The sequence below is a fragment of the Equus caballus genome, chromosome 29 (genome assembly GCF_041296265.1).
Source record: "Equus caballus isolate H_3958 breed thoroughbred chromosome 29, TB-T2T, whole genome shotgun sequence".
Taxonomy (NCBI): domain Eukaryota; kingdom Metazoa; phylum Chordata; class Mammalia; order Perissodactyla; family Equidae; genus Equus; species Equus caballus.
Window position 1 is genome coordinate 25,826,540 of NC_091712.1, and position 12,861 is coordinate 25,839,400.

At 35.9% G+C, this 12,861-nt stretch overlaps 1 protein-coding gene across 29 annotated transcripts in view; it reads right to left on the bottom strand.

Annotated features, from left to right (window-relative positions):
- The window catches only part of MLLT10 (MLLT10 histone lysine methyltransferase DOT1L cofactor), a 256,175-nt gene that overhangs the window by 118,738 nt on the left and 124,576 nt on the right, over nucleotides 1-12,861 (bottom strand). For 21 of the 29 annotated variants that reach the window (XR_011433954.1, XR_011433951.1, XR_011433952.1 and 18 more), the window contains 3 exons: nucleotides 6,915-7,018; nucleotides 5,493-5,586; nucleotides 3,161-3,256 (listed from right to left, as the gene is read on the bottom strand). Coding sequence is in view for 25 of the 29 variants with exons in the window: in XM_070255103.1 (XP_070111204.1) it covers nucleotides 3,161-3,256; nucleotides 5,493-5,586; nucleotides 6,915-7,018 (294 nt within the window). In the remaining 4 variants the exon portion in view is untranslated. The remainder of the gene's footprint in view (nucleotides 1-3,160; nucleotides 3,257-5,492; nucleotides 5,587-6,914; nucleotides 7,019-12,861) is intronic. The other 8 variants (XM_070255107.1, XM_070255100.1, XM_070255106.1 and 5 more) reach the window with 1 other exon arrangement.

Consider the following 12,861-nt stretch of genomic DNA (forward strand, 5'->3'; position numbering starts at 1 on the left):
TATGTATCTTACAACCAAATAATAGTTTAGCAAAAAAGGCATTCAATTAGAGGGGAAAATAAAAGACACATGACATCTGAGGCAAGAACATAAAAAATATTGCAGCTTTCACCTTGCTCTCTCTTAGACCACTCACTCTGGGAAAAGCTAGGTGCCATGTCATAAGGACACTCAACTCAAGCGGCCCTAAGCGAAGGTTCATGCAGCAAGAAACTGAGGTTCCTGCACAGCCAGCACCAACTTGCCAGCCATGTGCATAAGCCATCTTAGAAGCATATCCTCCAGCCACAGTCAAGCCTTCAATGACTATAGTCCTGCCAACATCTTGACCGCAATCTGATGAGAGACCCTGAGCTAGAAATATCCAGCTAAGTCCAAATTCCTTACCCAAAGAAACTATGAGACAACAAATGTTTATTATAGTTTTAAGTCACTAAATTTTAGGGATGTGTTATGCTACAAAAGGTAACTGATAACATATTTTGTTACAACAAGTGGGATATAACAAAAAAAGTAAAAATGTGGGAGTTACTTGGAATTAGGCAGTAGGCAGAGGCTGGAAGGGCCATCGGCAGCTTATGAGTGAAAGCCCAGTAAGCATGGAAGAGACTCTTACTAGGAACCTCATGGCCTGTCGGGAGGCTGCTATCTAGGGCTCAGAAGAAAGTGAGAAATAGGTTAAAAAAAATTAGAAGCAAGGGAGTTCTTGTTATGTAGTAACTAGAAGTTTAGCAACATTGTTGCCTACGGAAACAGAAAATAGAAAATGTATTTAATGAATTGCATGATTTAACTAAGGAGATTTTCTAGGTAATATGTTGAAGTTGAAGGCGCAGTCTTATTTTTTGCTATTTACAGTAAAAAGCAGGAACATAAAGATAAACTAAATTAGGGAGGACTACTGACAAAAAGGAACCGAGACTTGCTGGTTTTGAAAATTCCCAGTCTCTTCAGACAGCAAACAGTACTAAAAGTAAGGAGTGGCTTCTAGAAAAAGATAAAATCGAAGCCACTGTCAGAAAATCATTGTATGAAGAGTAAAACAAAGACGTGCTATAAAGTCCACTGTGAAGATGTAAGAGAACCTGAAAGAATAGAGCTTTGGAGAGGTCAAGGTCATACCATAATAAAAAAGTCTCTTCCCAAATATTCCCAAGGCAATCAAACAAGCCTAACAATAATAATAAATTTACAGAACGCTTACCTCACAGCCTTTATAGATTATCAGAAAATCTTAGTTATTATAAAATAAAACGCACAAATTGATTTTGACAACAAAATCAATTTATATTAAACTTATATACATGCTGAAAGTAAAATCCAAATAGTATTTACATACTAATGAAAATACCAACTGCTAAAATTTAAAGCTAAGCAAGTTTGACTAAATACAATGTTTTTCAATCTAGTATTCAACAACTGCAAAAAAACTCATAAAACGAAAAATCAGGGGTTGGCCCCATGGCCAAGTGGTTAAGTTTGTGCGCTCTGCTTCGGTGGCCCAGGGATTCACCGGTTCCGATCCTGGTCACAGACATGGCACCTCTCATCAAGCCATGCTGAGGCAGCGTCCCACGTGGGACAATCAGAGAGGCACTCACAACTAGAATACACAACTATGTATTTGGGGACTTCGGGAAGAAGAAGAAGAAAAAAAAGAGGAGATTGGCAACAGTTGTTAGCTCAGGTGCCAATCTTTAAAAAAGAAAAAAAAGAAAAATCAAATTCATTCCTAGAGCAAAAAATAATGATTAATAAATAAACACAGTCATCACCACTGTATTTATTAAACACTGTACTACATTTAATAATTGTTCTTTAAAAATAAGATGACAGGGCATAGATTAAGATCATACAGTGAATACTTCTTTAAACAAGATAACGCTCATGAAATGGCAGAACAGGAGAACATCAATGGTAAGACTTCCCTCTTCACAATATATACTGAGCCCTACCTAAGAAGCCCTTGTTTGTGGATTAAAAAGCTTAAACGAAATCTCACAGGGCTTCTTACTAAAACTGCTAATTAAATCAAATCTGTCATTTTTTCCCATCAGTAATCCAAAAATAGACAACAAGATAGAACCCTACTATTGTCACTATCACAAAAGCACCTCATGAAAGAAATCACAATGAATATGTATACTTGCTGCCTAAGATCTACAAAACATATAAACCAAACAAGTGCTCTAAAGGTGAATCTCAAGTTATAATTATTATTTCACTCATAATTGGAAAATCAATGTCAAAACCAAAAATTTAAGTTTTTACAATATTTACCTTGAAAACAGCACAAATATAAATTCAAAACAAATTCGTTTTTAAATAACATTAGCATTTTAATCACCTTCCCAAATCTTAAGTATTTACAAACATGAAAATGTTAGGTGATTCAGTTTAACACAATCTGTGGAAATATTTTCCAAACTAGGTTACACCAACAGTTTAAGAGTAATATTTTTTTCTTAGTGAAGATGTACTTTGTATCCTCACTTTAACAACAAGTCATAGAAGTATGCTTTTCCTATGTTGGTAATATGTCCTACAAATAATTATACAGTACTTATTAGTTTACTATAAATTACTTAGATCCTTTTAAGTAAGTAAAAATGTAGGGAGAAAATAGGTAAGTCAGAAGAAGACAGATTAGTATTAGGCAAGCTTTTAGTGTTTTAATTAAAAGACAAAATATTCTCAAACAAATAGTAAGATATTTGGCCATTAAAAAAAATAATACAACATTAGCACTAGTGTGGAAAAAAACAGTCAGTATATACAGAACTTCAAAATTGTTCTATCATAAAGGGAAAAAGCTGACAAGATTTTTACTTATGTATGAAATAATCAGTTAATAATATATAGGAACAAACTATTATGGCTGAAGTCACCTAAAGGTTTCACAAGATGACCACAGTAACATATGCAAGAAATCCCTCTCGTCCTTTCAATCAAGTTGTATTTCAAATTTTCAATTGAAATATGTACGACAATATTCACAAATATGGCATTATTATAAACCTACTCTTTGACTTCATACTCTTGGTTAAAAATTTTCAGTATTTCAATGTCTCCATTCAGCTATTAAGAACTTTTATCTAAAAAAGGAAAAAAATTCTATTAAGTAGTGTGCTACATATTTAGCAACAACAAATCCACTTACTTTTTTCTCTTTCTCATGATGTTTATCCTGAGAGTGAGAGGAAGAATCACTTAAACTTTGATCATATGACCTATTAGATCCCCGTTTGCTCTTTTTCTAAAAAAGAAAATATATATACATATATGTATATGTATATAAAATTGTTTTAAATAATCTTTTTGTTAGGCTTAAATCAATTCAAGTGTATTTAAAAATGTCTATTGAAGTAAAAAAAAAAAAGTCTTACTATTTCAAACTATATAATCCAGTTCAGACACCATCCATATATATATTATCTACTGCATTATAAAGAAAAATCTAAACCTAAATTTAACATTAATGCCATAGTTTTGTACATTAAAATGTGTGACAATACACTATATTTTGAAATAAGCATTAGCTTGTCACTTTGTCACAAACCACCTCATTAAAGAAATCAACTATAATTTTCAATGTCTGCTTTAAAAAAGAAAAGAAGTTTCAACCAAAATAGAGAATGCCATATTGAAGAAAGATGCCAAGACTAGAAGAAAAGAAAAGATTTGAGGAGTTACTTTACGCCGCTAGGGAAAGCAAGAAGCCTTTTAATCTCATACTTTCTGAATTAAGGCATACAGTTTTCTAAAACTTGCCTGTGCAGTTCATTAAGAAAAAAATTAAAGGAAATGTCAGTATTAGACCCATGCATTTTTCAAAGCATTACTAAAAGCAGAGTCATCCCTCGGTATCCATGGCAATTGGTTCCAGGACCCCCTTGCATACCAAAATCCATGGATGCTCAAGTCCCTTATATAAAATGGCGTAGTATACACATATAACCTACACATACCCTCCTATATACTTTAAATCATCTCTTGATTACTTATAATACCTAATACAATGTAAATGCTATGTAAATAGCCATTATACTGTATTGTTTAGGGAATAAGGACAAGGAAAAGAGTCTGTACATGATCAGTACAGATGCAACTACCTAGGCCTTTCAGCTGGCAGTTGGTTGAATCCACGGATGCACAGCCTGCAGGTATGGAACCCACCCATGGATACGGAGGGCCAACTGTATTACAAATTTCTGTTTAAAATATTTACAGAATTTCACAATAAAGTATGACGGTGAGAGTTATTTGAGGTGTTTAAAACTTGGTGGTACCATAACTAATTAGTTTAAACTAGATAAAAATGACTATAAAGACGTTCAAATTCCATGCAAATGTAGAGCATACCCAATCATTAAATTATTAAACAGACTTTTTTTCTAAACTAGCAAATGAGATACCAGTATGTCAATAACCAGCCATGAGAGAATTCTATTTATACAAACTTGAAAATCCATTTTAATTATTTCTATATTTTATCTATATCATCAACTCACGTAGAAAATGAAGATTCCAATACACTTTTAACATCCAGAAGAAAAATTTTGAATTTTACTATCTCAAAATTTCTCTTAAACCACTTTAATATTGTCGGTCATTAAAATAAATCAAAGTCTTCAATATAAAATATATATACACACTCTTAAATATTTTACATCCATGAACCAGAATATTGGAGTCAAAAGCTGCTCATTTCATGAGAAACGAGTCCCTAACGACATTATTTGTTTTTTTAAAAAAGAGGAGAGAAATTCACCTGGGAAAAGCAACAATAAAAAAATAAGACACTAAAGAAAAACAAAGTAACCACAGACTTTCAGTACACAAATCTGATTGTTATCATTAAAGACTGAGAAATAAACACTTGGGAGTTAAGGAAATATTGATCCTTCAAAGGAACATGGACACAAAATACGTAACAGTTAATCAAATACCACTAACTCCATCATCCAGGCTACTGTGTAACAATAAAGACTGACCAAATCTAAAATAGTCGCAAAGTTGTAAATATATTTTTCTGAAGATCTTTAACCAAAACGTCACAAAACAGTCTTTAGTTTTACCATCTCCTAGTAAATAAAAATGAAAATAAAAAATTAAACGAGTAACAGTAATTAAGTGAAAAGATAAGAAGCAAGTGAGAATCACAAAAAGTATAATCAAATGTCAAAAATGATATTAACTAAATTATAAAGAGTTTCTTACACATTTATTTTTTCTACTAAATGTATACCAACATTTACTATTAATATATATTCTAAATTAGAATATTCACCTTTATAAACGAACCCAGGTAAAGCAAAATCTTTTAAATTTACCAGATCTTTTAATTCCCAATAAAGAACATGCTAAGCAAACAATCTCAAGCAAAAATCATGGAAAAAGAAAGAGATATTATGCCTTTTTCATACAACAGAGGCAACTCTATTGTCAAAACTAATTACCATTTTAATATGAAATTCAAGACAAATTCTTACCAGCTTACTAAAATGGTATTTACAGTAGCCACAGTACTGGACGTTATCTGCACCATTACCTTCTTCTTCACAGAGTAGTCCGGCAAACTGAGCACTGAAAATAAAAGCCAAGTATATTAATAAAATTTCAAATCACAGTAAACATATAAATAAATTAAAATCCACTTCCACATATATAAGGTTTGTAAGAAAATCTTACCTCTCCTTAAGATAAAAAGGGAAAATAGAAGGCTTTTATTCTAGCTGTGATCAAGTGCATTTCACTCCAACCTGCGACTGATTTCTTTTGTTGTTATATTTATGGTTTAAAATAAACTTTTCATCCAACTCTAACAAGGATGAAGAATTATGCATATTTTATGTCACCAAACAGATATTAAATTTCTTTAGGATAAACCCTCCCTCCCATAATTCACACTTCATCTTACTTTTTCAATCTGTATCACAGGTACAAAGGGAAAGGCTAGGCCTCTGAAGGGCTGAAATGACATGTGATGGTATTCGCCCACAGAGGCAGATCACACAGTTACAAGGAAAATGCTCCAAGTCACAGGACAGGACAGGAAGCAAGAAAAACAGAAGCCCTGTTTTTCAGTCAAAAACAATTGAAGAGATGAAACTAAAACCTAAAGTTATAATAATCGTGTTTTTTAAAAACACAAAACGCTAAGTGTATAATCATCATCTTGTCAATTTGACCTTCCATTTTTAACATTCCAAAATTACAGTATTAGTATATATCTCATACCCAAAAAGGATTTCATCTTTGGAAAATTAAGTACAGTATTAAGAGAATTTATAAAAACCAAAAATCTTTTCCATTCTCCAAAGGTAATCTAAAATAGACTTCATAAATCCACACACTAAAAGCTCAGGAAATAAAGTATGTGCCTATATAGAGGCTGCTAGACATAGCTAATTCTTAAAATTAATAAGTACATGGATTCTTTCCAAACTTTTATTTTGAACTATTGTCTATTATGTTGAATATTTTAAATTATCTAGGTAACCTTTGAAGAAGTAGCCACTATAATACTGAGAATAATGGTGATTGCTTTTTTTCCCCCTCAAAACAAAGACAGTGAAGAAACAGTGTCATTCACTAACTCCTTACTCATCTTTCAGGCTCTGCACTAAGTTTACCTACATCAGCTCTTTTAATCCTAGTAACAAACCAAAGGGTAGGTAACCAACACCAATATTTTAAACAAAATCAAAGTGAATAAGACACTAGAACTAGGGTTCACCTACTGAAAATTCACTGGTAAAAACAAGCAATTATTAGCATTATCTTCACTACAAATAAGTAAATCTAAACATAGAAACTATCCCAATAAAATTTAGTGTACATAATATTTGGGTACCTAACTAAGTCTTTAACTCCCAATTTCAATTCTGTACAATGAGGGAAAACATACTTACCATGTCACATGGAAAGCCTGTCGACATCCATGTTTATTACAGGTCATGCAAGCACCAGTGGCTGCTTTACTCTCTCTTCCCTGTTCATCACAAATGTAGCAAGTCTTAGGGTAGAGAAACAAAAACAAAAATGAAACAAATACCATGTAAGTGCTTTAAACAAATCTGAATTTTACAAGTATCTTCAGAAGTCAAATCAGCTTTACTATTTAACCATCTTTACTTCAAAACATGAATTCATTCTTTCTGACAGTAATCTAATTTTTACAAACATGAAAATATAAACAAGGACGTATAAGTAGTCCTAGCAAGACTTCATGAAGGCACTATTTTCTTTAGACTCAAAAACCCTGCAAGATAGGAAGAATTTTCACAGGCACTGAGGCAAGGGGCCAGGACATAGGCTACCATGCCTCTTAAAACCTCCTCACCAACATTCAACTGATTCCTGTAACAAGGGTGTGAAAAGAGGTTTGTCTTTCTGTTGGAAAGTAAGCATATCTAAGGGAGTCTGATACAGGGAGCTAAGAGATGAAGGACAGTCCTATACGAGTGAGGTTGAGGCCATTCCAACTGTGCACAAGAACCCCAAATGGGCTGTCATTCAGTCCTGCCACCCTGACATACTGAGCCTGGAGGAAGACACTTTAGCTACGGTGGTCAGAGGTTCCCCCAAGAGGTTTCAGCCAATGAACACTCCCAGCAACTCTGATTGGCATCTATCTGGTGCTTTTCCCAAGTGAAAACAGCTGATAGACAGTACACCTTTTCATGAAAGACTGAATTTTATAAAGTGCAATCTACAAGTATCAGTGCATAATGAATAAAATTATCAGCTGACTGGAAGTTGAGTATATAGAAATTAATGTCTAACTACGTATAATCATCAGGTGATACACTTCTAAAAAGAAACCAATTTCTGAACAGTAGTAAGGTATAACCTAGCCAACTTCAATAGGCCCACGTGTAAATTTTTTTTTTTTGGTAAGGAAAATTGGCCCTGAATTAACATCTGTTGCCAAGCTTCCTCTTTTTGCTTGAGAAAGATTGTTGCTGAGCTAACATCTGTGCCAATCTTCCTCTACTTTGTATGTGGGATGCCGCCACATCATGGTTTGATAAGCAGTGCAACTAAAGGGGAACTTGCAAACTTAACCACTATGCCACTGGGCTGGCCCATGACCACATGTATTTTTAAACCTAGAGAGGTTCCCTGCACTACACAGTGTGGTACCAGACAACACCATTCAACAACATTGACAAGAAGACAGTTCTTAAAGCAGCCTAATATCTAGCTAGATAAATGAATTCCAACTCCTCTGTTGAAAAACACAGATTCAGACTGAACTGGACTACAAAAATTATACCTCTAAAAAGTAAAATCTCAAGTTACAAGAAAATCAACCTGGACACACTGAATAAGAACAACTCTGTTCAAATGATAAGAAAGTATCAAACAATTACAACGGAAGAATTTAACACACACTTTTAACCTACAAATAATCAAGAAGATTAAAAAAGAAACGACAGAATACACTGAAACAGTAACATTTTATATCGCAAAATTCAGGGAAAATATGCAAACAGGCCTCAAAGAATATCTCAGTAACTTCCAAAAAGCTGACAGTAAAAGACATCATCATTTGACCATTCAATAAAACGAAATATTATGATGAATATTTAAAAAGAAAAAAAAGGAGGTAGAACTTCTAGACTTCTGGAATGGCCAAGTGAAGAATTTCATGAATCCACTTCCTAGTGAATTAACCATTTCACAGGTGAAAAATAACCACTTAAAGTCTCTGAAAATTGTCCTAAAGACATGTAGCAAACAGGAAAATTTATTCAAGAAAATCTACTAACCGTCTCTAAGAAAAGGGAGAGTCTGTGGCATCTGAGCCATGATCTATCTACCTTCTCCCGTCAACATCTCTCCCACATACAGTTCCCTATGATGGACGTTCCCCTCTGGGTGGGTGTGGTCCAAAAGATGAGGGCTTCCTCTCTCCCCAGCTTCTAGTCTAAGGCTATAGTTTTGCAATAGAGGGGCCAGGTCTCCAGGGACTCTCATCCTACTCAGCCCTGGTAGCTCCCACTCATAGACTCCCACCCTAACAACAAGCCAGGGGCCCTATCATCCCTTCCTCAGCTTGTCAGTAGAATGGAAGTTCTATACTAGGAAGGACAAGCTGAGAAAATGAGGGGTTATATACCTTTCCCTCCTCCCAGCACCCTGTCAGAGTACAGGAGTCTCTTTGGGAGAAGCAGGGTGCTGTCCCCATGCCCAGCAAAAGAGCAGCAGTGCAGAGGTTCTGCCCAGAGGGTGCCTTAAGAACAAAGAACTGAGTAGCTCTGCCTGAGAAGACTGACTTTCTTAGGAACAAGGCTTGGAGAAGTTCATTCCTTAAGGCACTGTCAAAAACACTTCCGTGGCAACCAATTAAGACAGAACTGATAGCTCCAGGATAGCACAAACAAGCAAAACAGTAGATCACTCAGAAAGGTAGCAAAGGCAAACAGAGAAAGAAGGCAAATAAGGGCCCTCCTAAGATCACACTCAACCTTGGGGGTCAAGAAGGCTAGGAACATGAAATAGGTTGCACCCAATCAGGGGAAACTGAAGTGGGATTTGGGACAGACTTAGAAGAATTCCCCAAAGCCACAGAGAAATCCATCAACAAATAAGGCTCAAGTGGCTTTAATCAAACCCACAATCAAAAACTGGCTGAACAATAGGTTACTCTGACACAGGGACAATTCCTAAGAAGCCAGACTTGAAAATAAAAGCATACTCATACCTGATGGTCTGAAAGACTGTGTGCACGCTCAAGGAACAACTGTAGAGAGAGCCTCGAATCTCCTTAGAACATAATCTAAGTCACACACATATCAAATGGCAAAAGGTGAAAAGCTAACTAGGTAAACTGGGCTTAAGCACAAACTTTGACTAATAAGTGGTTTATGTCAACCCAAGGGCAACCCTAAGAAGTCAGGCTTTTTTTAAAAAATGAAAAGGAAATACATTTGGCAGGGCCATCTGAGACTATACATTGTTGGGAAAACAGACATCAGAGAACTAGTCCAGTCAGGTCATTAAATAAACGATCCAACAAACAACAATAGAACACCGAGGGGAGGAAAGAATCATTCTCCAGAGCAGCTATAATTTATTATCTAAAAATTCGAGTTCCAACAAAAAATTAAAAGACATGCAAAGAAACAGGAAAGAGTGACCCATATACAAGAAAAAAGCAGCATTAAAACTGCCTTTGATGGGGACCCAGATATTGGACTTAGGAGACAAAGACTTCCACCAAAGGGAAATTCTGGAGTTTAAAGTTCACTAAAGGGCTCAACAGTAGATTTGAGTTGGTAATAGGAAAAAAAACCCAACAAACTTAATGATAGATCAATAGAGATGATACAACCTCAAGAGCAGATTTTTTAGATTACACTACCTAAAGAACAACTTCAGAGAAATGTGAGACACAATAAGTGCACCAATATATGTACGTATAATAAGAAAAGCAAGGGCTGGCCCTGTGGCCGAGTGGTTAAGTTCGTGCACTCTGATGCAGGCGGCCCAGTATTTCGTTGGTTCGAATCCTGGGCGTGGACATGACATTGCTTATCAAACCACGCTGAGGCAGCATCCCACATGCCATAACTAGAAGGACCCACAACTAAGAATATACAACTATGTACCAGGGGGCTTTGGGGAGAAAAAAAGGAAAAATTAAATCTTAAAAAAAAAAATAGAAAAGAAAAGCAGAAGAGGAAAGAAAGGGACACACACTGTATCTCAAAAAATAATGGTAGAAAACTTCCAAAACTTGATAAAAGAAAAACAATAATCTACATATCCAAAAAGCTCAACAAACTCCAATAAGGATAAAATCCACTCAAAATGATGAAAGTAAAAGAAAAGAGACAATCTTGAAAGCAACACAAGGAAATTGGCTTATCACACAGAAGAAAATTACAATAAAATTAACACGAGATCTCATGAGAAACAATGGCGGACAGAAGGCAATGGAGTAACATATGCAAAAATGCTGAGAAAACAAAACTATCAACCAAGAATCTTATATCCAGCAAAGCTATACTGCAGAAATAAAGGTGAAATAAAGACATTCTCAAACAAAAACTAGGACAGTTTGATGCTCCAAACCTAACAAGAAATACTAAAGGAAACTCTTTAGGTGAAAATCAAGTGACACTGGACAGTAATTACAATCCACACAAAAATCCTAACAGCTCCACTCAATTACAACTCAATAAAGCTAAAATTAAAAATAAATAAAATAGATCAATTAAAACACACACAATGAGCTCTGGCAAAGGTAATTATGTAGGAAATGATAAAAGACACTAGTTATTAGATACTTCTCATTCTCTTAATTTAAAAAGCAATCACATAAAACAATGTCCATAAATTGTATTGTTGGGACTATAATATACAGAAATGTAATATATTTGACAATGACAACACAATGAAAGAGAGGAGGAATAAAGCTATATTGGACTAAGGAAATGACACCAGAATGGTTAACTAGAACCCACAGGAAGAAATGAAGAGAAACAAAAATGGTAAATAGGAATACATACACACACACACACACACACACACACACGCACACACACACACTCTCTCTCTCTCTCTCTAAATATAATTGTTGTCTCCTTCTCTTAGCTTCTTTAAAAGATGTAAGATTATATAAAGCAATAAACTTTAACTGCATATTGTTGGGTTTCTAGTAAATACAGACATAACATCTGTAATAATAATAGGTACAAAAAGCGGCAAACGAATGGAGTTATACAGGAATGAATCTTCTATATATTACTGGAGTTAAATAGATGCTGGCAAGTTAAGATGAATATTGTAAGCCCTAAAGCAACCACTAAGAAAATAACCCAAAAAAATATAATTTAAAAATCAGGAGAGGAGTGACATGAGCAACATGGCTGAGTGAGCTGTTCCCTTTGTCTCTCTGCCTTCGAACCACAACTAAATGGACATTCATTGATCAGCAAAGGAGACCAACACAGCACACCAGGACACCTGAGAAATCCATGCAGCTATACATCTGAAGGTGGATGGACTACCCCCAGGGAGGTGGTGGAGATAGGTGAGCACTCTCCAGCCCCCAAGCAGCCCTGCACACACATGCGACTGCCCTCCCAGCTGGAGTGCCCATAGCACCACTGTGGCCCCAAGAGTGTGAGCATGCCTTTGTGTGAATGAGGAACAGGTGACGGCAGCTCTGAGCCCCCATGTGATCACTTTCTCACCCAGTGGGAGAGCCCAAGGTACAGCCGCAGTCCCAGGGAGTGGCTATGGCTTAGACCCAGTGGGGAGGACCCACCCATCAAGCACAACACCTGGTATTACCTAGGAGGAAGTGGCAGCGGATCTGAACATCCAGAAGAATGAGTTTCCACAAAAGCCCACGGTACCACTGTGGCCCCAAAAGAGAGAGCACATCTCAGCGGACTGTGGGAGCAGGAGGCAGCAGCCATGAGGCCCCAGAGCATCACTTCCCCATTCAATATGAGGGCCAGCAGGGCCAAGGAGTGGCCCAGGCTCAGAAAGGCACAGCTGATAGGGATCACGGCAGGCTTAGAATACACACCTCCTGACCCTCCCAGTGGCAGCAGATGGAATCTGTGACCAGATACTATCACTACACAAAGGCACAAATCCACTCCATCAAATAGTATGAAGAAGGATATTAATACTCCAGACCAGAAGGAGAAAGACAAACACACAGAAATCAGTCCTGAAGGCACAAAAATCTGCAATCTAAATGACAGAGAATTCAAAACAGCTATCATAATAACACTCAATGAATTACAAGAGAACTCAGAAAGGCAGTTCAATGAAATCAGGAACAAAATTAATGAACGCAGGGTATTCTTCACAAAAGAAACTGAAACTATAAAG